The sequence below is a fragment of the Cygnus atratus genome, chromosome 15 (genome assembly GCF_013377495.2).
Source record: "Cygnus atratus isolate AKBS03 ecotype Queensland, Australia chromosome 15, CAtr_DNAZoo_HiC_assembly, whole genome shotgun sequence".
Lineage (NCBI taxonomy): Eukaryota > Metazoa > Chordata > Aves > Anseriformes > Anatidae > Cygnus > Cygnus atratus.
In genome coordinates, this window is record NC_066376.1 from 1,206,623 (window position 1) to 1,231,001 (window position 24,379).

The window sequence follows — 24,379 nt, forward strand, 5'->3', positions numbered from 1 at the left end:
ATTTATTTTTTTTAACTTTCCAGCTCTGGTTTAATAGATCTCCTTTATTTCATACGTGCACATGTAATTTCTTGCCCCAATAAAGGTAAACATTTTTATCTCAGGAATTCTCATCTGCTCTTTCCAGAGGTACAGGGAGCCATGCGCTTGGTGTGCGTGCAGTGGGTTAATGTTGTGCTCATTCCTTGCAGAAAACAGTTTGGAAGTAATGTTTCAAAAGAACTCAGTATTTATCCTCTGTATTGGTTATGGGGATGATTATAGCTGCAATATGCCATTGCACGTTCACCATTTTGTTTTTAGAATCAGTCTTTTGAAAATGCACTGATGAAATTTACTTGAAGAACTTTGTACCAGCCATCTCATATAAAAGTTTTGCCATAACAGTGTCCTGCCTCGAGATGTAGCAGGAACCTTCACCTCCGCTCCTCAGAACCCCCCCTTTCGCAGGGGACTGGCGCAGCCCTGCTCGCGGTGCTCGGCCGCCGGCCCAGCGGCTGTTTCGCCGTGCGAGGAGCCGAGCAGCCGGCACGTGCCCGCTGCACCGCTGGGTCCTGTGCTCAGCTCCTGCTCCCAGCTGCGGGCATCCCACCATGCAGAAGCGCCTACAGATCCTGCAGAAACAACATGTTTGGGGCCTCCTGGCCCAGCAGGGGCTCTGCCGTGCTTTTCCTGTTAGTAATGGCTTGCGGGGGCATCCCGGTGCGATGGTGAGTTAACTGTTTTGATGGCATGGAGTCCAGCTGCTGGGAATGCCAACAGCCAAGTAACCTTAGCGTGAGGCCGGCTGTGTCCGTGGCGTGCCCAGGGAGAGGCTTGAGGCGGTGGGCTCCCAGCCAAGGGCCAGTGACCTGCTCTGATGGGCTCCTGGAAGCTGTAGTGGCTGGGGAGCTTCTCTGCAGCTGTATCTTCCCCTTGCTACCCAGCTCGTGATTCCAGGAGGCACTGTTCCTCTGTTGCTTCATGCTACCTAATAGGCAAGGCACAAACAAGACCTACTAAGGGGTATGGAGCAGTGGAAAAAATATTTACCATAGATTTGCTAATTCTTTAATTAGTTGGCAGAAGGAATTCGTGTCCCGTGGAGCTGCAGTTAGACATAAACTTAGAACTAGAAGCGGTAGTAGCTGTTGTGCCGAGGTAGGCAGGTACCTTTGCTGGTTTGTCGCTTTTCCCCTGTTGACGGCTCAGCAAGGAGAGAAAGGCCGTGCTGCTGTCACAAGGTTACATTCTCTGTTTCATGGCAGTGGTCACTGAAAAACAATATTATTTAGTGGCTCTTTCTTGGCTTCGTTATTAAAGGTGGAATGTGGGCCTGCAGGAAGGGTGAGGTCTTCCCTCTGCGTTTCCAAACCTGACATCATCATAAGTGGCTTTTCTAAATCAGCTCTGGCCTGGGGACGCCGTGCTGCCACAGCCGATGACTGGTAAAAACAGTCCCTGACTTCAAAGGAGAGATCTGGATTTTCTGGTTGTGACCCTAAATACTTGATAAACCAATCACATGTGCAAAGGGGACTTGTTGTATACACAAGAATTGTTTTGCACAGTGATGCATAGTTTGCAGGTAACAATATTTAAAATGAAAACGAACTTCTGCCGGCACTTTATGTAAATTTCTTTACTTTTTCACTCAAACGGGTATTACTACCTAGGAAAAAGCGGGGGAGGGAGCAATCATACTTTTTATGAATGTGAGGTTGTGTGCTAGTTCTAGGCAAGTATTTGGTGGGTTTAAATTAATATTATGCCTAAAGCTGTTCAAAAGCATCCAGTAACTTTGAAGTAGTATAATGGGAGGATCGTGATCATGGGATAATATTAGAATGAGCCTTTTTTCTTCCAAAGGTAAAATTCATTTTGTAATTCTCAATAGCTAAAAGAGAATTTGTAAAATTCTATAGTAACTGTAATTTGATTATTGCAGTATGGGTGGGAAAAACTGTGAACTCTCAGTCAAATTGAAAGCTTTTTCACATAAGCCTGCGTGGTACTCCCTGCTAGTTCATGGGATTTGCAGCAGTTCAGTGGTTTAATGATGCATACGCATCCAGTTGTAGGTATCCTAAATGTTTTTAGAAATTGTTTTGAATTATGCCATCTGAGGTGGCTGTTTCATTTCATAAAACTGCCTGTTAGGTTAATGTGTGTTCTCTTCTGGTATGCTGGAATTCCTCTTCTGTGGTGTCTGTTTCATATCACGTAAATATATAAAAGTGGGTCAGCACAGAGGGTGAATGAACTGCTGAAATACCTGCCTCTAATTTGTGTCTCTTGCATTAAGCCAAATTAAGGGCTAGAGTTATTTAAAGGGGGGATAATGTAAACTTTGATTATGTAACATAGACGTAGAAACCAGTTGCATTTTTTCTTGAGCAGATTTCTAGGAAAAAGGAAACATTTGCATTTAAGAGAAGTTTTTCAGGATTCCAGTTTGTGTTAAGTCGTGTGCAGTTTGAAATATCTCTGTACTCGATGCAGTGGATTAGTGCTGTGGGCTGAGAATTTCGGGAATGTCAGGCTTTCCCGAGCACTCTGCTCTGGGAAAGCCATCAATGTTTCTTCCTTGGCAGTGGCCAAGAGCCAGTGCTACCTATGGCATGGTGGACGTGGTAGTGTTTGCAGCAGTGGTTGTAATGGGTTACACTTGTGACTAAGCAGTTATTAAAGGCAATCTTTGACCCTGAGCGTGCTAATTTGACTGTGTTCTTTTTTTCCTCACTTAGGGCTGAGAAAACGGAGGTACTTAGTGAAGACCTGTTGCAGGTATCGTAACACAGTTAATATGCATTCTTAAAATTCTGTTTCTAAAGTTTGAGCCTTCTGAGTACCCAGTGTGGAGGGAAAAATGCAAATGACAGGGATGAAAACAATGATGTCCTTGGCTGACTTCTCAGCACATGAAAAAACTTAAAATTTGCAAGGAAAAACTGTTGCTTCTCTTTCTAAATCCTGTCATGTAGCTTGATAAAGTGAAGGAAGAAGGTTTTTTTCTTCTTTTTTCTTTTTATTTTTTTCTTTTTTCTTTTTTTTCGTTTTATTTTTTTCTTTTGATTAGATGAACTAGCTCGTTAAGCTTATGAACCATTAGTGCTAATGACTTGCCAGGCTGTCTGGTGGAGTATGATGAGCTGGGAAGAAGCTATGATTAGGCACAGCTGGTTTCTGTCTTCATTTGTGCTTCTCTTGAAGAGGTCATCTTGGGCCTTAAAAGAAGTGGCAAAAAGCATACCAGCTGCTTGCTCACTGATAATGACATTTTTCTAAAAGCCTGGAATTGCCCTGAATAAATGTACAAATGCTTCATATTTAGCCTGCAATATTCTCAAATCTGTCATCCTGACATTTGTTCTGTTTGCAGACTTGTCATCTTTCTAAAAGTATGCCATCTAATCAAACATTAGTTTCATGGCGGAATTTTAGTTGCAACTGTTAGATTAACAAGGTTGACTAATCACGTGAAACAAATTTGACTATAGACTTGTTCTTCTACATATTTTTCTTCCTTTGGTTATTTTGTGAAACGTTCGTACAGAAAAAAAAAAAAGGCAGAAGGTGAATTGGCTGGGGAAGTTAGACATGCTAGCTGCTCCTTTGAACTTGGAGTGTAATGGTTATTTCAAGTCAATTACAAAGCATGTTATTATGTTTTAAGTTCAAGACCTCTGCAGAAAACACATAGGCCAAACAAATGAGGTGTTACTTTTGTTTCAAAGCTCTCCAGCTGTTTGGATTAAAGTAGAAGGTGAGAGAATGTATCGGCTTTAAACTTGAATTCAGCAAGAACAAGTGAAATCATCTTGAGTAAGGGTGAAATGAGCTGACCTGAAACACTTCGCCCTGCTTTCCAGGGAACTGCTTTGTTTGAAACATAAGTATCTTAACAGTTTGACAATATAATTTTTAATTTCTAAAGGAACGTGTGCAATTAAACGGCAAAAAGGCAGTTAAAACACCTTGATAGCCTTCAAGGGCCCATCTGTTTTCTTGGTTAACTGCAGAATAGTAACAAGAAGTGAAAGCCAGAAGTACTGTTGCTTGTTGCCAAAAAAATTTTGCAAGCAAGGCTTTCCCAGGCACAGAGCAGACTGGCTACACCCAAGTGGAAGAATTTACTCACTTGTTTGTTTGCTCTTGGGGGCTTGCGGAGGGGAGGGAGGTTCTTATCTAACTAAAGAGCTTAAAAGCATGGGGCTGTTTGTTTTACAAACATGTTTCACAGTGTTCCTTTTTATATTTATCTCAGACTTTGACATAGGATTGCTGTAGCTTGCTTTCTGTTTTGTGAAGTGTAATGCTCCATTTCAAGTATCGCTGTTAAATGTGTTCCTGTCTGAAGAGAAGCAATATAACTCAGTACTGGAAAGGCTTCTACAATAGGCCCACTTTCTGGAATGCCCTTGTAGCATATAGTGGAGCAATTGTTTGATGTCTTTGTACACTGAAGATGCCCTGTGGGTGCAGACAGTAAGGCCTGTAGGTCACATTTTCAGTTCAAACGTAGCTTAATGGAGATTAATGTCCTTCGTGGTTTTCCTGATATCTTTGAACTAAAAAACAGATCAGAGGGGAGACTCGCAAAGTTCTGGGGTCATGTTCCTCCTATCAATCTTCTGCCCTTTGAATTTGGCATTCAGACTGCCTGGAAAGAGGCTGTCAGGAATATGCCCGCCTTTCTAAGGGGCGTAAGCCATCGCGCGTGGCTGACAGAGGCTGTTAGTGTGCTGGGATCTGTCAGATGGTTCAGTTAGTGGTATTACTGTGTTTCAGGTGTGGATAATCACAGAATCACAGGATTGTAGGGGTTGGAAGGGACCTCAAGAGATCATTGGGTCCAACCCCCCTGCCAAAATTGTGCTTGATAGTTTAAGAAGTCTTAAACTATGTGACCTTGCAAAAAAGTACTTTCACAATTAGAGGCTGATTTGGAATGTCTCGGTAGTATTTAATCTTGATGATAAGACAGTAGAAATTAAACTTCTCAGTTGCAACAGTAGACTGTAAACAGTACTGCCTTCTTCATGCATCTTCATATGGACTTCAAAGTGGACTTTATTTGTAGAGCACAATCTCAAAATTAAAGGCAGTGCCTTGTGCTTTCAGAGCAGCCCTACACGGGCAGTTTGTCTGCACCTTACTCTACCAAAATAGATTTTACTAAGCTTTTTGAGCAGCCCAGCTTGGATTCATCTTGTGGCTGTCGAGCTGTTAGTCCCAGTAGTGCCTTGTGTAGCCAGTGAGACTTCAGTCTTCCTGCTCTGGTCCTCCAACTCACCAGCCCTCCTACACTGGGTCTTTTCCACCTTCCCCTCGGACTTGCAGAAGCTGCTGCCAGGCGGCGTGGCAGCCCCAAGGCCCAGCTTTGGGTGCTCCTGCAGGCCTGCACAGCTGCTGCTCCCCTCTTCTGGGGGCCCAGTCCTGTGCGTGCTCGTGCATCCAGGACAGGGCTCCCATGTCAGCAGCAGTGATCCTGTGCTGATCCTCACCCAGTCTGTCTCATCTCCCTGGGCCTGTCTCCATTAGCATCTTCTCCCTCACATATTCTCTCAGAACCCAGCCATGGAGGCTTGTCTTCAGCCGGAGCTGCCGTCTCTTTATCATCTGCAGTTTTCACTACTTGCTTTTGCTGGGACCTAATTGTGGACTGCAGTCACTTTAGGGCTATACCATAGTTACTGTCCGTAAGTGTGAAATAAACGTGTTGGGAGGGGAAAGTGTCATTCTTACTTGGATGTATATTGTTCTAAATGAGAATTTACAGAATTCCATGTTCATTAGAATGTAGCAGTTAGCTTCTTCTGGAAGAGTGAATATTTCTTGTTTTAAATCTAAGTACTGTGCCCTTAAAGATACTTAACAAAGTATAACAACGTAGCACTAAAATTAATGCTCTTGTCAGCAGTTATCTGTATTTATGCACTGATAGGACAGCTGGGGAGAATTATTACCCTCCTGAAAATGTAACCTGTGATTTTAGAGCTGTATCAAAAACTTGAGTCTGTTTAGACTTTTTTCTGCAGAAATTTACTTTTTAAATGACCATTCCTCCTCCTAATCCTGGGGAGTCATCAAAATGTTGATAAACCACATTCTTTTGGTGCTGTGCCTCAAGAGCTCAGTGCCATAAACAGTTCTGTCCCAGTGCTCATCACTTGCTGTTGTTAGCTCTTTTGTGTTCTTTAATACGCTGTTCTTTCAAGGGTTTTTATTTCATTGTATATCTTTGTCATATTCACATTCCATGTATTAAGTCATGTTTCCGATATACCATGGTAAGCAGAATACTTGTCTGTACATTGATGCTATTTTTTTCCTTGTATGTACTTTTTTGAATCCCATTAATCTATGCCTGAAGATACTATTTTACTTAGTATTTAGGAACGTTGCCCTAGCATTTAAAAGCCAGAGAAGGTTACCTTATAGCAAGGTTGAAATGCCACAGGTTTGGTCCAATGTAAAGAAATGGTCAGATGTTCTACAATTCTGCTTTACAAGCTCACAATGAAAGACTGAGAGTTTTTCCAGTTTTCTTCCTAAATTATTGTCTTGGATATCTGCATGTGCAGTCTGCCCCAACCTGATTCTCTCTTGCTGGGACAAAAAGTAGGGAGAAATTTTTTCTCTCTTCTACTTTGTAGTATCTTGGGCATTACAAGTTCCAGCTGAATCTCCACTGAGAACAAAAGCAATTTAAATCTCTTCCACATATTTTTGCTGTCAAGATGCTGCTAAGCATCTGAACTTCTTTTTAATCTGTAGACCTTGAGAAATAAGCACACCAAAACTAAATGTCACATAGGAGGAACGTTTTCTGCTGAGGCCAAGAAAATAACTTCTGTTTTTTGTTTTCCTCCTCTCTCCCCCTTCCGCCTACTAGATTGAGAGACGTCTTGACACTGTGAGATCTGTTTGCCATATCGCACAGAAGCGATTAATTGCATGTTTTCAGGGCCAGCATGGTACAGATTCTGATAAGCGACATGTAAGTAAAACTGCTCTTTGGCTTGTCTTCTGAGATTGGTCTGAATATGGTCTGGCCTTCTACATGCTGATCAGTCACTATACCTTAAATTATCCAAGAGAAGAAAAACTGTAAAGTCATCTCACATGTTGACATTGTTTGTTAAAACGCTAGCTGTAGTTCACCATCCAGATATAAAAACATGACCGTGGAGTATTATCTTAGTAATTTCAGGACACTCCTGCAGTGTGCTGAGTACTTACAGCTTTCATAAGAGCTAAGAAAAGATGATACTCGGTTCTGATCTGCTCCTTTTGTTTAGAATTACCTTTGTGCACTGGTGTCTCAAATTAACTGTAAACTTTCTTGTGTGCACACTTGATTTCTGCTCCTTAACTTTCTTTAATAAGGCCATAGGAAGGCTTTCTTGGTGCATTAAAACCAGAAATTACTAATATTCAACTTCACTCCTTTTATTGAAAAACAGTCCTTCTGAAAACAGGAGCACAGAGAAGGAACCTCTGCAAGGAGATGAATGAGCTAGTTGCTTAAATCACAGAGCTTTTTACTGGTCTTACAGTAATTGATGTAAATTTTGGGCCAGTCATTCCAACTAAGAGAAAACAGTGCTTTTCAAAGTATCTGAGAAACATGAGTATTGTGGGTTGAAAGTTTTTGTGATTTGGCGTTTTCTGAAGGTCAAAGAATGAGGCGCATATGTGTATAATAGAGACCATATGGAATAAGAGAAAAATTTAGTGGGAATGTACTGGGAAAGCTGGAAAGGGTGATTAGTATAAAGTAAATGAATCACTGTTCCTTCTGTTCTGTAGAAAAAGCTTCCTCTAACTGCTCTTGCTCAAAACATGCAAGAAGGATCTGTCCAGCTAAGTGATGAAACTCTGCTGGGGTAAGTATCTGACTTTCTTTATAAGATGTAGTCTGTTATTTATTGCTTGTAGAGCTCTAATTAGAGACTTTATGTACACAAAGGCTGTTTTCAACCTAATAAGACTAATACTTCTAGATTCCTTCTCTAATCCATGGGGAGAAAAAGTGAACAAGCATTTCTTCTTGAGTGTTTATGGAGGCAAGTATTAGGCGTGTTCTGAATTACATTCCAGAGGATTCTTATTCTCTTCTATTGTAAAAGCTTTTGAAAATTCCCTTTCTCCATATGGACTGATAAAATTATTATCTCTGTTTAGAGTTTAAAATCTAATACTGTGTTCTGCAGGTTTGCGTTAATGGCTTCTACTTCAGATAATGCCAGTTTCCTTATCCTGGCAAGGTACATATTTGCTAAGTACAGGAAAGTGGCTGAAACAAAAGAACTTCAATACAATGAATTGCCAAAGCAGATCTGTTTCCTTGCTGTTGATGGGGATTCCAATGGAAACTGTGTAGAATGACCCAAAAATGTGTGCATTTTTTTTGAACTGTTGCAAAATTTAAACATTTTAAAGAAATCAGGTAAAGCCTTTAAAGAGAATGGGATTTTTTCCTTGGAACAAGCTTGAAATAAAGGTCAAATCGTGATTTTGGATCCTGAGACTGCTTCCTGTTGATTACATAATGTTACGGTGCGTTAAGACTTTTTATATCAAAGTGGCTTAGGAGAAAATTAATTACTGCACTGAGCAATTTTTCTGCATCTGGTAAGTTGGGCTACGAAATAAATACTGACTTCTCTGTATTTGGGGTCAGTGTATAATCATGTAGATGACTTAAAGCCTCTAAAGCTATTATAATGGCTAAGGAATTAGAGACAGCAAAGGTTTAATAACACTCTTTGTCTATACTGAATTTACCAATGACACCAAAGAGCAACTTGGTTTTATGCTGTTAAGTAAGGCCTTGCTTTGTTCAATGCAAATGTTTCCAAACGGGTAGCAGAGGACAAAGACCCACAGTTGTTTTGTTTTGAATCTTTCTTGTTTAGTCAATAGTAACTCATATTGCAACAATTTTCTACAATTCTTAAAGGAAAATGCTAGATACATGTGGTGATGCAGAGAATAAACTGGCAATGGAGCTGTCTCAACATGAAGTTCAGATTGAAAGAGAAATTTTAGAACCACTGAGTGTGCTAACAGAGGTAAGTCACTCCAGCTTGACTAAAGAAGTCTGGATACTTACGTATAAACCGAGCAAAAATAGTTTATCTTGCTGCTAATAATAAAACTGTTTTAAGTAGTCGTGTTAGTAGTGGAAAGTGGAAGTGAAAACTACAAAGTTTAGTATAGTATACAATTTAAAAATAAATGTGCTTTGAATTCTGTTTTTAGATGGAGATCCCTAACATTCAAAAACAGAGGAAACAGCTTGCAAAGTTGGTGTTGGATTGGGATTCTGCAAGAGGAAGGTAAGAAGTTTGAACACCTTTCTTAATTCAGTTGGAAAACCTTTGGAATGATTTTTTTTTTCCCTGTCAAAACAACTTTAAAAGGGAACTATGAATGCAGATTTCTTTTTAATACTAGGTTTCATCAAATGACTGAAGCCTTTCTTCCACAGATACAACCAAGCACACAAGACTTCAGGAACAAATTTTCAAATGCATCCTTCAAAAATAGATTCTCTTAAAGAAGAGATGGATGAAGCTGGAAATAAAGTAGAACAATGCAAGGTAGGACAAGATGAGTCTCTATTCTGTACATAACTGATTAGCAACAATAGTGATCAGGGTATGGCAGCTTCTGTAAACCTTGTTTGTGGAACTAGCTGTCTGCTTTATTATAGTCACAAGTTATGTGACTGTTAATAAATTGTATGTTTTAAAGGTATAGTTAGTGCTCAGTGAGCGTTAAATTGCATTAATGTAAAAGGTACTTTATTTTTGAAGATGTATATTTTACATTACTTGCTGGTTTAGTCTGAGACACTTAGGAGAAGGAACTGTGTCTCAGTCTTGTCCTAAGTGTTCAGGGTGTCCATGTGCTTCAGGCCACTGAGTAGCCATGAAGTGTGAGCTACCTGGATGAAGCTGTGGCTGCTGACATAAAAGGAATATTGATGGACTGCTCTGTGCAGTTCACATTTGCTTTCACTTCCCAGTTGTTGGATACTACGTTATGATGCAGCTGATCTGAGCCTCTAAAACCTTTTAGTAGTACTTGTCTTTGCATTCAAGGGTTGGTTGTAAATAACATATTGCCATACAATTCAATTGCTGACTTCAGGGGCCAATTTCTTTGCATTGTAGGCATTTTGAATGAGTTTTGCTTGAAAGAAAATCAACTGCGTGGCCTAAAAGCATTTTGCCAGTTATACAAAAGTGAATTGCACTCTTGCATGTACTTTCCTCACAAGTAGTACAATATAGATTCTATATTGTATTCACAAATGCACACAATTAGGTATTTTTAAACAGCATTTTCTGATTTTAACCCCAAGGAAAAGGTTGCAGTTGCCTCTAGTTCATCCTGTAAATTCATTTGGACCTTACCACTTAGTGTGTAGCATGGTGGGTGGCTTACTGGTTTTCTGTGCTGCCTGAGTCAATAGTTCCTGCAGATAAAATAAAAGTGCATACTGTCTTTGTATATGAGTTGAAATGTGTTTGTAAATTTCATTACCTATTTTTCATCCTTTTCTTTTTCAAAGGATCAACTAGCAGCAGATATGTACAGCTTTGTGTCCAAAGAAGGGGAATATGCTAGATTCTTTGTTATGGTGAGTATTTTTTCAGTATGACTTTGATTGCAGCACTAATGTGCATAGACACTCAATTCTCAAAGATAACATTTCTTGTGCTAAACCTTCTAGTCTTGTATTATGTGCTCATCAGAAGCTAATGCTCTTTTTGTTTTTTTTTAAAATGTGGCTTCTGTTCTCAGTTATTAGAAGCACAAGCAGATTACCATAGAAAAGCATTAACAGTCATAGAAAAAGTCCTACCTGAAATTCAAGCCCATCAAGGTAAAGTAACCTGTGCTCTGGCTGATGCTTCTCCTTGCCTGTGCCACCTCTGCACAATATTCTCCTCCTTTATCTGATTCTTTTGCATGCAGACTTCCTTAATAGGTCATTTTGATCTACTTAACAATTTTACATTCCCAAGCATAATTCCATCTTTACTGTGTTTTCTGGAGTTCTCCAGCCATATTTTAACACACTAATAAAATACTATGATCTGTCTGATACCCAAGAGGGTGAAGGAAGGATTTTTCTATTTGTTTGCACTTTTTCCTTGATATCATGTGACCTTTTGCTAATTCATACCTGGCTCTTCCAGACGATGAAAATTTCATTATGATTTAGGAACTTTAGGGTCCTTGTTTCTTGAATAGCTACCAGGCAATTATCAGAAAAAAATCCCAGGATTCTAAGGAGTGGGACTGCTTTCTCTTTTTTTCTTCCTATGTAATCTTTTTTCCCAATGTGCACGCTGCACTACAGCTGGCTAATTGATTTTCGTTTTGTTGTGTTGAATATCCACAATTAAGAAGCTATTAAGGCAGCTTTATCTCTGCCCCATGCTACTAAGCTTTTCGTTGTCAACAGAAGTTAAGGAGTATCAGTAATAGTTTTGTATGAAGATGCACTGTATACTGTTGAAATTGCTATCCTAAATTTTGGCTGTATTGTCTTCCAATTTGCTAATTGCTTTGAACAAGAAGTAGGCTGAACAAAGTCTGAGGGGAAAAAATATTCTGAGCCAAACAAAACTCAGGTATCTTCAGTTGCAGAACGCATGCAAGTTGTAAAAAGAGGAACCAGTAAACTAAAGATGCCAATATGAGTATCGTGCTGAAAGATGATAGAGAATGTGTTCTCTGTAGATGTGGTGAAAGGCAAAGTAATGCAAATAAGTTATGCTTGCACAGTGTTATGGCTGCCTTATGGCTGTGTGGAAGGTTGTGTATACAAGCTACAGATCCAACTGATTTAATTTTCCTTTGTTGCTTACCTGCTTTGTACAAAGTTTTTCATATGGTGAGTACTTCAGAACAGATTAGCCTTCCTTAGAAGGTGTGCTAGGAGGCCCAAGACACAAATGTAGAACATGAATTCAGTTGTTTCTAGTTGTAGTGTAAATTACTTTGACTTCGAACAGTTACTAAACTGTGACTTGAGAAACTGGTGAAAATTATGTGGGTCTCTCATGGTATGAACGAGAGGAATTAAAGCCATGTGAAAGGGATAGCGTTGATGTGTTGTGTTTTTTATTTTTTAAAAAAGTAATTCAAATCCTTTGCAGAAAATGTCTTTGCTCTTTCAAAATCTTTCTTAATCTTTTTCCCCCCATGAAAGAAAGAATGCATCTTTACTAACAGTTAATAGTCTTTTATTGCATTTTTCAATTAAAACAGCAGAAATAATGGGTGAAAAATAACATGTAGAAAACAAATTCACATTCAATTTGTAGAAACTTGTAGCAATTTTGACTTTCAAAGCTAAGGAACAATCAAGAGAAATTGAGTTGAAAATCTGTGCAAGCATTAGTGTGATGTGCAGCTAACATGGTCATTCTAATCATGACATTGGGATTATCAACACCCATTTCAAGTTGTTGATTTTTAGATCAGTAATAAACTTGATGTTAAGAGCTCAGTTTATATCCACTTTAAATACAGCTAAAATTAAGATCAGCCCAGGTCAAGCAATCTGGGCAAAAATTTTCTCAAAGATTCTTGTAAATCTAAGTCTTCTGGAGTCCTGGCAAGTCAGAATTGGTGTAATTGTCAGCCATGTGACATCACCTGTGTTGGGACATGTACTTCCAGTTATACAAAGGATATGTACGTGGTGTGCTATCCACAAAGATGCTGAATTTTATTGGGAATACCAGCAGGCTTATTTTTTCTTTACTCATGATACAAGAAACTTTACCAATCAAAGGCTGTAAAACTACTACTGTGTTCTGAAAAATTCTTACCTGTACTAGAGGCTTTCTTCTTTTCATGGCTGAAACATAATTTAAGTGATTGTTAGATATTTTGTTTAATGTTTTGATACTCTTCAATTAGACAAATGGACTGAAAAACCAGCTTTCGGAACTCCATTAGAAGAGCATCTCAAGCGCAGTGGTCGTGAAATTGCAGTCCCTATTGAAGCCTGTGTAATGATGCTTTTGGAGACTGGGATGAGAGAGGAGGTAGGTAATACCATATGATGCTCTATGAAAGAAAGGAAAAACAGCGAGTCAAACTCATGGACTGCTGTCTGTACAAGTTGCTTAAATAATTTTGCTCGTTATTGTAGATGATAAACCTTTTGCAACAAAAAAGCCTTCAGCGCTATTTGGAATATATTTGAAATGAGTGTGAGTAGATTGAAAAATTACTAAGGGGTCAAGAGTGACAGGGGACCAAAATGTTATCAGATGGCAGTGACATATTGAGAGAGAGCTCGGTCGTATCAGTTTAAGGTGAAGACACTGAACTTTAAACTGCTCTGAAAGAGGCTCTCATAAAACTTCACACTTGTTATAACATGTTTTTACCAGTCAATTACAGTTTGGTTTTTATTATGCAGGGCTTATTCCGAATTGCTGCTGGAGCCTCCAAGTTAAAAAAGCTGAAAGCTGCCTTAGACTGTTCAACTTCACAGCTTGATGAATTTTACTCAGATCCCCATGCTGTTGCAGGTACTGTGAATGTACTGAATCAAAACCAGGTATAAATTGATACAACGCAAGTTTATTCTGTTCATTTAACTGTTGGCTTGCTACAGTGTTGCTCTCTGTGCAGAATAAATTATGAATGGAAGTAAATTGGAAGTCCAATTAATTGCATAATTTAACATGGATAAGTATAGGGCATGCATGCTGAACACACTTGATGTATTTGCATGCCAGAGTGGTGTTTAAAATTCAGGTGGTCACGGTAATTCCATTGTCATATTTCTAATGAGAAGAGTGTTAGCATGATCAAGGGAGATTAGAGCCATATGTAGCTTTAATAAGGGTGTTGTTCCAAAGAGTTGTTTCATAGCACATGTTTCTATCAAATTAAGACAAAGGCCTCTTGTGTTAAATGTTGAGCAGATACTGTGGAAATACTAGGTTGTCCTGATGTTTCATTGGGACTTAGATCCTGTTGCATAGATAAAATCGCAAATCTAAGAACAGTATTTTAAATAAAGGCTGAAAGCATTGGCTAAAAAACTTGCCTGTTCCTGGTCTTCATTACAGGTGCCTTGAAATCCTATTTACGAGAGTTGCCAGAACCTTTAATGACCTACAGTCTTTATGAAGAATGGACACAAGCTGCAAAGTGAGTATACTAAAAATAGTTATATAGGAAAATATTTCACACTTCCATCAAATTTGGTGCTTTGTACAACTTCAAAAAAAAAGTCTAAGCTCACGCTGCTTTCTTTCCCATTTCTTTTCTAACAGGTAAATATTTTGTCTAACAAAATGTTTTAAATTTTGTGTTTTAGCTTAATATTGTACAAAAATGTGGTGAAGTATCTAGGTATTTTATAATTAAACATACGGGCTACTCCAGACTACTGGCTGCACAGTGTTGATGCTTAAGCAGGTTTGGTTTTGTTGCAGGTAGAGGTAATTCACAGATTTGAAAAGGAGGTTATTGAATTACTGAATAAAAAACAGTGCATTTATTAGGCATATATGGAAAATTACACAAACATCTTTTCTTGTTCTCTGCAGAAGTAACAATTTTCTGATCTGGAATTAAGATGTAACAGATTTTTTTTCCTTCCAGTATTCAGGACCAGGATAAAAAGCTACAAGAATTATGGAAAATTTGTAACAGATTACCCAAGCATTATCACGCTAATTTCAGGTACATATACACATCTGTTGACTTGCTGCACAGCAGCTTTGATGATAGAGTATGTTTCAAAGTTGATTAGCTGAAACTCTAATCCTTTTATTATCTTCTTGGCCAAATCCTATTCAGTTTGTAAAAGGACATCCTGTTTTATCAAGTAGTTGGTGTACATTGGCAGTGACAGGCTTTCAGTCAAGGTAGTTCACTACTGGCTGTAGCAAAACAGTGATGCACAGAGCTCTGCCATTTAAAGGGTCCTGCTGTTGGCAATAATACCTGACTTTTCAACAGTTGTGCTCTTCATTATATTTTCTAGTCTTAGAAATAACACCTGGATGTATTTTACATGTGTTATTTTGTATTATTTTACCTTTTGGTTTTGCCTTTTGGGAATGAATTGGAGCAAAACCAACTTGTGATTCCTAAAAGTGTGGAAATTCCATTACATGATGTGAAAATAGCTGCTGAGTAGGTGTTCTCTATCTATTTTTTTTCTGGAGGTCTAATAGTGCTGCTTTGTTAAGGTGGGAGTTGCTTTCTTTTCAACCCATTCAATATCTGTGATTCATGGGTAGAAAAGTAGTAGCCAGCCACTACCTAAGGAGGTTGTTAGTTTTGTTGTCTGTATTGTGGGAAGTTGTCTTTAGGAGTTAATTGAATTCTGACTTAGTTGCTTTCAGCAAGGAACATACTTAGTTTGAAACATCCTTTCAAATGAACAGAACTATTATTTGCCATAAAAGCTAATTATGTCATAATGTCAGTGATGTACTAGCTTATACCATGCGGTATGGAAAAACTTCCTGTTTCTTTTCTTTTTGTAGGTATTTAATCAAATTTTTGGCAAAGCTTGCACAGAACAGTGATGTTAACAAAATGACACCCAGCAATGTCGCGATAGTCTTGGGCCCCAACTTGTTATGGGCAAAGAATGAAGGGTAAGTTGTTTAGGAAAGCTACAAAACAGAGCTTCCATGAAGCTACAGAGTTTTTCAACAGATTGTTTTAAATCATATCGACAATTCACAGCAACAGAGTATTTGCCTAAAAAAGTACTTTGTTTTCTCAACCTGTGCTTCCAGATCCTTTTAGGAATTTGCATTTTTTGGATCTGTTTAGGAATGGATCTTTTTAGGAATGTTTTAAACACTATAAATTTTATTGAATAGGCTAGATTTTACTAAAGTGTGAAGTGGTAGGTACTTAAGATTCTTGATTCATCATGCTTAGCATAACATGCCATTTAGGCAAGATTTCTTGTGTTTTCTTACTTTGATAGAACTCTGTATATAGTGTTCTACAAATTTCTTCCACAGATCCCTTGCTGAAATGGCAGCAGCAACTTCAGTCCATGTGGTAGCAATTATTGAGCCAATTATTCAGCATGCAGACTGGTTCTTCCCTGGAGGTAAATTCTTGCTCTAGCTAAAGGAATTCTGTATTTGTCATATCCCTGTGCAGGTGAACCTCCAACAGCTTTTTTTTTCCAGTGAGACACCATTTTGTATATGTATGTCATACGATACATTTTGTCTCTTTTTACCAGATCAAGATTTCAATGTGTCTGGGGCATTTGTTGCAGTTCCTCCTGTTAATTCAAATCACTTGTCGCACACTGGGAATGAGTATGAATCTGGGACACTGGAACGGAAGAGGCCTGTTAGTATGGCTGTAATGGAAGGGGATTTATTGAAGAAGGAAAGGTATGTTTCATTCTCAGGTTAGGTTTCAAATCCTCAGTCCTGAGAACTGGACTACTTAGGAGGCTGTAGTTAGACATGCTTTTAGTGGTCTCAGGAAGAGAATTTCATAGAAATACTACAGGTAACAACAGCGATTTATTTCCCCCCATGTTGTTGCAGCCTGAGGAAGGTTCAAAGGTAATGTACTGGTATTTCCTTCCAGTTATACTATGTGCATGACTTCATTTAAAAAAAAAAAAAAAAAGGCAGATATTTACTGCTTCAAATTACCATCTTCCTGTTACAGATTTGGGGGGTCTAAAATCCAGTGAAACACTGTATATAGTAACATCTATCAGTATCTAACTTCTGATATTCCATGGCTTCTTTTCAAAGCCCATAAGCTGAGGTGGTGTTACCTGGTGCCTTCATGATAAGACTTCTGATTTGAAGATGGTACAGTATGCCACAGCAAATAGTAGAATGCTAAAAAATAAAAATAAAACATGCTGTTTTCCCATATAACATGTAGTATAACACTCATTTATTATTACTCATACCATGAATATGAAAGTGATGTGCTGTTTTTTTTTTATCTGTTTATGCAAATGTTGAAATGTTACCTAAGTGTTTGTGGCTAGCCACATGCAAATTTATCATTACTGACAGAAGGAGCAGAAGAAAGTCAAGTCAGGATTCAGTCTTGAATGCAACTGGAATAAAATTTGGTTCTAAAATGAATATACTATACACATTCTAAAATCCATTAGAATTTTAGTCTGTTTATAGTTAAATAGGGGTTCTTTTTTCTCTTTGAATGATGCAAATCATGGAAGCATATATCCTAGTGGTTTTCTTTATCTTGAAATCTGTGCAGCAGCGTAGAGGTTTCAATACATCGATTTTGTTTCTATTATGCACTATATTTAAAGAGGAAATACTCTGGTGTGAAAGGAAATGTATGTATTTACATGTAAAATTACTGAGTGTTTTGACCTCATTGTCGTCAATGTCTGTCTTCAAATGTAATTGAGTAGCTTGTTCCACTTTTGTTTAGTTTACCCCTCTGTGCAGATAAGCCAAGTAGTGTTGCATGTCTTAACATTAATGGTGTTATATGCAGAAAACTGAAGCTTTCCTTGTTGCTGCTTTGCATGCTAAGCAGCAGGGGTTGCACTTGTCTTCGTGGGTTGTAACATCCAGTTGTCCTGCTGCTTTAGTTACCTGGTGTTGGCTGGTGTGGTGTGTTTACTCTCTCTTCTTTCTGTAGCTTTGGTGTCAAGGTTATGGACTTCCAAGCAAATCCTCGGAGATGTGGCACTATAAATAGAAAGCACACATCCCCAGCTTTCCAGCCACCACTTCCACCCACAGAGGCTGGCGTGCTGGCTCAGTCTGGAGCGGAGCAGCACTCACAAGCTGCTGTGGCTGAAACAAGCCCAGTAGGTGCTGGTTTTGCTCTCTCTGCTGGCACAGCAGAACAGTTACAAAGTCAAGGAAATGAGGATGTCAGGTAAGAGGTATTGCTTCAGCGGCTTGGCAGGCTGCTTCAGCAGCAAACTGATTATGTCAGCTGTATCTGCTTCACCAGGCACCTCTTGTAATTAGAAGGCATGTTGTCATGTGCAAAGCCTTCTCAGATGTGGGCAGAAGTGCTACAGAAGAGCTCTCTTGCTATCTATATTTATGACCTTAATTTGAATGTCTGTTCTAGAATCGATCTTACAAAAAAATTCCTTGGGGGAAAAGATCTTGAAAAATACTAAAAAAGACTGTACTTTTACTGCCCCCATTGACCTTTCCAAGTCGTACTCTAGAAGTATTCATATAGTATGACTGTCAGTTTGCTGCTGAAAGAACAAAACCTGCCAGTGGCAATACTAGAAACCAGGTGGTCTTGTTTGTTGCTTCTTGTACATGTTATCTGGACATTGGTTATTTGTCTTTTTGTCTGTAGCAAGTCTTAGTGGTGACCAGACTTGCTTGCTAGAAAACTGGAAGTCAGTTTATCATATTTCTGTATTAGTTTCTTTAGGATAAGCACGTATATGAGTTTTGTTATTTATTTACTATTGAAACTCTTTGCAGTCATGTCCTCAGTATTAGGATACATGGACTCCAAGAATAATTGCAGTAGCCTTGACTCTTATCTTCATGTATGCTGAAAGCAGCATTTTGCTTTCAATATGCCTGAGGTCTGAGGGATGTAGCAAACCACGTAAAAATGCCTGTAATGCTCTCCAAACATCAATCTCTTGCACAGCATCATACATTAAGCCACCACCATCGAGTTTTATGCAGCACTGATTCTTTTGCATATAGCTTTTGGTTCCAGATGACATTTTTAAGAAAACATCTCATTCAGATATCCCCTGTAGACTAGTATTTCCTCCACAGATGTATCTTGTGGTCGAGGCAGCTAAAACGAAACCTTGAGCGTAGTGTCTAAAAGCTACATTTTAAATCTGCACAAACTCTGCGTGCAAGTACTTGCAATTTAATAACAGTATCTGGAGAAGTTAGGGTTGTAATGTGTCAATAAAAGTGATTGAAAGGTGTTTGTCCTTTTGAGATGAGTGAGATGCTGCAAGAGATGCTAAAAGCAGAAATGAGTAAAGACAAAGTGCATAGGAAGAGGAGGAGGTGCTGCCAAGCATCACCTTGTCTGCTTCATACCCAGGTGTTTCATTTCCCCCCAGTTCTACTGTCTTCATAACCAGAAGTCAGGAAGAAAAAACCGAGTTGTCCTTGTGTGAATCTCAAAGTTTTTACTGGGATTGTTCCCTCAGATGAGTTCTGGTCTCCCTTGATCAGGGGCAGTGAGGTAAAAGCTTAATTCCAGATAGGGTGGAGAGAAGTTCAGCCAGTGAGTAAGGAAACACGGCTCCCTCCACACCCCCAGCGTTTTCAGTCGCTTAGGCCTCCTGAGGGCTTTCGAAGGCCCCACAGACTTCAGTGAGGACCACATCTGCTTCGTCTGTGTGTTGTATGTAGCAAGTTGGTTTGTGTTTTTTGTTTTCCTGGGAGAGCTTCACAGAGTGCCTAGTCCTTGGTAACTACATCTACCAGATAACTGCCAGTGAATTGGATGTGATGCTGTGACAATATTCTGAGAAGGCCAGCAGTTGCAGGGATGATGGTTATATTTGATTGAGGAAATGGGAGAAGTAATTTCATATGAACTTATTTGTTGGGACTCTTATTAAAGGACCTACAAAATGCACTGAGGGTGCTCTAGCATGGAGACTGCGCTCTAAATACCAGTATTGTAATTCAAACAGGTATTGCAGCACTGTAAAACTACTTGGATTCCTGATTTAGTTTGGTAATGGATCTTTTGTACAGGTTTATGTGAAGCCCACTCGTGACTTGTTTGAATAGTTCTAGCAGTGTTTAGTTTGTCAGTAAATTTTCTGAGGTGTTTGAGGGTCACAACTGGAGCACAGTTGATAATGTGAACTGTAATTGATGCAGTTGATCTGAACAAGGCATTTTGTAATCATCTTCTAATTTAGGATTTTTAATTTTCAGTACCTCAAAACCTAAGGACAACGCGTCTTCAGCTACTCCTCCACCTGTGAGAAACGGTGGGCATGCGAGCATTGTCCCAAACCAGTCAGCAAGTAGCACTAATCAGCTTTCTGTTAATCAGCCACAGAATGCAGCAGGTCCCAGTCCCCATTCAATGAGGAGAGGTGTGTTTTTTCATTTGTTTTTCGAAGCATTAAGTTCCAATTCTTTACATACTGCAAAAATGCTTTGTAAAATAACTTTACCCGTATCTCTTCCTTTATTCCAGATAATGGTTTAGTTCCTTTGCATTTCACTAAGGCCTAGCTAAATGAATCTTTGGAATGCTGGTAGTAATGTTACCAACACTTTTAATGAAATCACTCAAAGGCTGTTGGTTAGTAAACCAGTATATGTGTTTCTGTAGCTTCCTACTGATAACCACTTTTATTTGATAATACAGTACTCGATTTTGATAATGTACTTAAGGGTTGTTTAGAGCTACTAACTCCTTTTTTTTTTTCAGGAGTTTGGTTTTACAACATTCAACCATGAAATCTCACCTTTTATCTTCACAGCTGTTAAAAAGCCTGCACCAGCACCTCCCAAGCCAGCCAACCCACCACCAGGGCAGCCAGCAAGCCAGAGCTCTGCCTCAGCTGCTCAGCCACCTTCTATCTCACCAAAACCACCTGCCAGAAGTTCTTCTCCTCCTGCCCAGCATGCAAACCAAGGAGCAGCCCAGACCTCCAGCTCCCAGGTTTCTGCACCTCGGCGATACTCCAGCAGCCTTTCCCCAATACAAGCTCCCAGCCATCCGCCACCACAGCCCCCAACACAGGCTACTCCTCCACTGCAGCCCAAATCAAACAGTCAAGCATCTCCTCCTGCTGCAGCCAGCAGTGAGCACGGACCAGAGCAGCCCTGTTACACTCCTCCGCAGACTCCAACACCACCTGATACACCCCCTCTAGGAAAACATAGTACTAGTTCCCCATCGTCACAGTCATCTACTCAAGAAACTTCTCAGTCTCACTCTCCACCTCACAGCGGCACACTGCCAAGGCCACGGCCAGTGCCTAAACCCAGAAACAGACCTAGTATTCCCCCTCCACCTCATCCTCCTTCTCAGCTGGCTGGAGATGGTATTATTGCAAATCCCACCCAAACAGCTTCCAAAATAGTAACAGGTGAGTGGCTTCCTTCATATTCGGTGTCTCCTCAGGGACCAGGAATGAAGAAAATGTCTGTAGCTGTAATTTTTTTACGAAAAACTGAAAAGGACAAGTACCAGTTAGAATACAAAATTGCTGATTTTCAGTTAAAATAAAATGCTTACATTCCCCGTGCACAGAACAGGTTTTGGGACATCTTCCCCAGATAGTGAATGTCTTCATTCTTGAGGCAGAAGTGCTTGGGAAGAAGTGTGCAGTAGCTTGCTTTTTTTTCTTCCTGCTTGGGAAGCAAGACACTAGTATAGCAACCAGCTCTGCAGGGCTTTCTCCGGCCTTGGCACCACTGTGGCAGTCTCAGGCTTACGCCTTTGTTGTTGAAAAGACAAATACTTGGAGGAGAGAGAAGATGCAGCCAAGGACAGTATATTTCAGGATACACGGGAGATAATAAATTAGCAATGTAGTCACTCATACATGTTCTAATAGGAAAGGTACTAACACAGAGAATGTTCTACCCTGTGAGAATGAAGCCTTCTGATGTCCTTTTAAGTCAGACATCCAGAAGCTGAGGAATCAAGTGCATTTAACTGTGTATCTTAGGCCAATTTCTAGATAGATCTTCATGTTTTAAATGCAGACTTTTTTGTGCTTTGAGACATTCATGAATTAGAGACCAATTTTCTATGTTCTCACAGGAACTTCATGAAGTTTGTAGTTATTACCTTGATAGGGGTAATGTTAATTTAAGTCTTGGAAAAAAAATCAACTGCTAAAGACAATAAAAGCTAGCAGATCTCGAAATGTTCTCCTGAAAGGTTTATTTTAGGAAGTTCTGAAGGAAAAGATAATGTAAAATACTAACGCTTTTAATTTTACTTATATTCAATAATGGTTAAAATTTTCTAATGACACTGCAGCTTCTGTACAATAAGACTAATGTTTTGGAATGCAAAGTATAAATTCTGTTGCCTAATAGCTTTACCCCATGATGCCTTCACAGGTGGGGATGGTTACTGCGAATAAGGTTTGTACTTACTAGAAACATGCAATATAAGCTAAAATGCTCCTGCACAGCAATATTTTTTTTGTAGCTTTATTTTGTATATGCGCTTTGGAATATGTGCTCTCTGTCAACTCTGTATGTTATTTCATTACTACATATCATTCTGGTTGTAAGAGATATTAGGCCCTATGCTTAATTTTAATAGTCCTGTGAACATTAATTTATACTTCAGAACAAATCATAAAAATAACTATTTTGAATAACACTTCACACAGTTACCAGGTGTGAAGCAGTGACCCATATGAAATGAGGTTTCTTCTCGTCAGTGCAGGCAAATATTGCAGCTCATGTTTTTTCCTTCAGTATTTTGTGGTTGCATTTTAATGTAGCTTTCACTTTAGGTTTTCAGTTATTTTTAACTACTTGGAATTTATTTGGCAAAACACACATTCCTGTGACTAAACCCCTTTGCAGATGCAGCAGCATCTGCATTCTGGCATGTTTGCATTTGCATTCTGTCAGCTCCAGTCTCACTAATAGTACTAGTCTGTTCAATCGCAGCTGCCAAACAGCACGTTAATAATCTTATTGTTCATGGATAATGGTTTGGAAATGCTACCTTTTTAAGATATCAACTGCATGGCAGGCTGGAAAAGTTAAAGCTACATTCCTGAATAATCTCAAGATTTGACTGCTTACAGGAAAGACTCTTAAATTAGCATTCTATTAATATTAGAATTCAGAAATAAGGCTAAGTTTGGGATCTTTACAGTGCTTGCAAATAAGTTGAGAATGGGAACTGTGCTGATGAGTCAAACTTCAAGCAAAGACTTTAACTTAATTTCGAAGTCATGTTTCATACGTTGACTATGCTTGTTTTCATTTTGGAATTTTTCTGGTTCTGAGGGAAACTGTTCTAATGATAGCAGACAAACAAGATTTGTTTTACCCTAATGTAACTGGAGAAATACTTGCATTCTAAACAATATACAGCTGGTCTGCAGGGGGCTGCTTAATTAGTGGAGGAGTTTAAGTTACACAAACAAAGCATCTGCCATATGAGAACAATTGTGAATTGACCAGAGGATTGTAAATTGTTGTAAAAACTTGTAAATTACAAGTTTTAGTGTTGAATTTCAGGGACAGTCCATTTTCAGTCATTACAGACATGAGATACACAGCTGTCATGTACTTTGAATAAATTAAAAAATAATACTGAAATTAAGAACAGATCATTAACCTGAAAATGTTAAAATTGAAAAGACTTAATATCATTCCTCCCTAGTGCAAACCTTAGCAAATTGGCCATGTAAGTTGTATATGATAAGCAATAGTATGAAAGCTACCATGCAGGAGAGTCAGTAAAGGAAAGCTGATGAAGAATCATTCTTTAGCAAAGCTGGTAAAGGAACCTTAAAAATTTAGTGTGTCTTGGAAAACAAACAAAAACCTTCCACCAAAAAAAAAAAAGAGAACATTTAAAGCAATAGCCAAACTTACCTACAGCAGTACACTCAGTGCAGGATCATCCAACTTTTCCAGATCAATCTGTTTTTAAAAAAGAATTAATAGTTGCTATGAATTAACATCACTGCATATTATGTAAGAGTATCTGCTCTAACATTTACACACGTAAGCGTTTATTTTTAAACAGTCTGATACCATAAACTGTCTTATCTAATTCACAGTGTGAAATAGCTATTTTTAATTTTAACCTTAAATAGTGAAGCAAGGGAAAACAGGAATTATGGAAGCCAAAAATAAGTTGTAAGCAAACTTCCTTATATCAGAACTGGAATTCTGAACCATTTTCAGGATAATGAATTCCTTTGTCCGTATACTGGACAGTAATGTCTCAAATTCTATTTATGGTATTGAAGTTATGAGCCCTTGGAAAGAATATTCTAATCAAAAATTTTATTAAATAATCTAGATGTTTGACCTGCATTCAGTATGAACTGTATTGGAAAGTTCAATGGTAAGGAAAAGGCATATGATTGGCCAAAAATGTTGCTGATTCATAATCATGTGTGTGCTAATGCCCACTACTAACCCGTCACAAATAACACTGCTTGCTTGTATTATCATTAGCGTGGCATGCAAAAAGCATGGCTGTTTTATGCTTGCTTTTACATTAACGTACTAAAAGTACTGGAGAGAAGAATGTGTAAAATTCATGTTTTGACTGGGCAGTTTCACGTTGTACTTTTTCCACTTACAGAAAATCACATAGAAATCCGTGGTTTTAGTACAGTGGTTCATTTTATATTCAATGTTAGCTGTACTGTTGTTTATCACACATT

At 38.8% G+C, this 24,379-nt stretch overlaps 1 protein-coding gene across 5 annotated transcripts in view; it reads left to right on the plus strand.

The window, feature by feature from the left end:
- Positions 1-24,379, plus strand: part of ARHGAP17 (Rho GTPase activating protein 17) — a 42,493-nt gene that overhangs the window by 15,538 nt on the left and 2,576 nt on the right. The window contains exons 2-21 of one of the 5 annotated variants that reach the window (XM_035563443.2): positions 2,727-2,766; positions 6,878-6,982; positions 7,795-7,871; positions 8,948-9,059; positions 9,250-9,326; positions 9,479-9,590; positions 10,568-10,636; positions 10,801-10,882; positions 12,934-13,061; positions 13,442-13,553; positions 14,100-14,181; positions 14,638-14,718; positions 15,531-15,644; positions 16,023-16,114; positions 16,253-16,409; positions 17,659-17,901; positions 19,920-20,083; positions 20,477-21,088; positions 22,074-22,097; positions 24,010-24,054. In XM_035563443.2, the coding sequence (XP_035419336.1) occupies positions 2,727-2,766; positions 6,878-6,982; positions 7,795-7,871; positions 8,948-9,059; positions 9,250-9,326; positions 9,479-9,590; positions 10,568-10,636; positions 10,801-10,882; positions 12,934-13,061; positions 13,442-13,553; positions 14,100-14,181; positions 14,638-14,718; positions 15,531-15,644; positions 16,023-16,114; positions 16,253-16,409; positions 17,659-17,901; positions 19,920-20,083; positions 20,477-21,088; positions 22,074-22,096 (2,482 nt within the window). In that variant the 3' untranslated portion in view covers position 22,097; positions 24,010-24,054. The remainder of the gene's footprint in view (positions 1-2,726; positions 2,767-6,877; positions 6,983-7,794; positions 7,872-8,947; positions 9,060-9,249; positions 9,327-9,478; positions 9,591-10,567; positions 10,637-10,800; positions 10,883-12,933; positions 13,062-13,441; positions 13,554-14,099; positions 14,182-14,637; positions 14,719-15,530; positions 15,645-16,022; positions 16,115-16,252; positions 16,410-17,658; positions 17,902-19,919; positions 20,084-20,476; positions 21,089-22,073; positions 22,098-24,009; positions 24,055-24,379) is intronic. The other 4 variants (XM_035563444.2, XM_035563442.2, XM_035563441.2 and 1 more) reach the window with 4 other exon arrangements.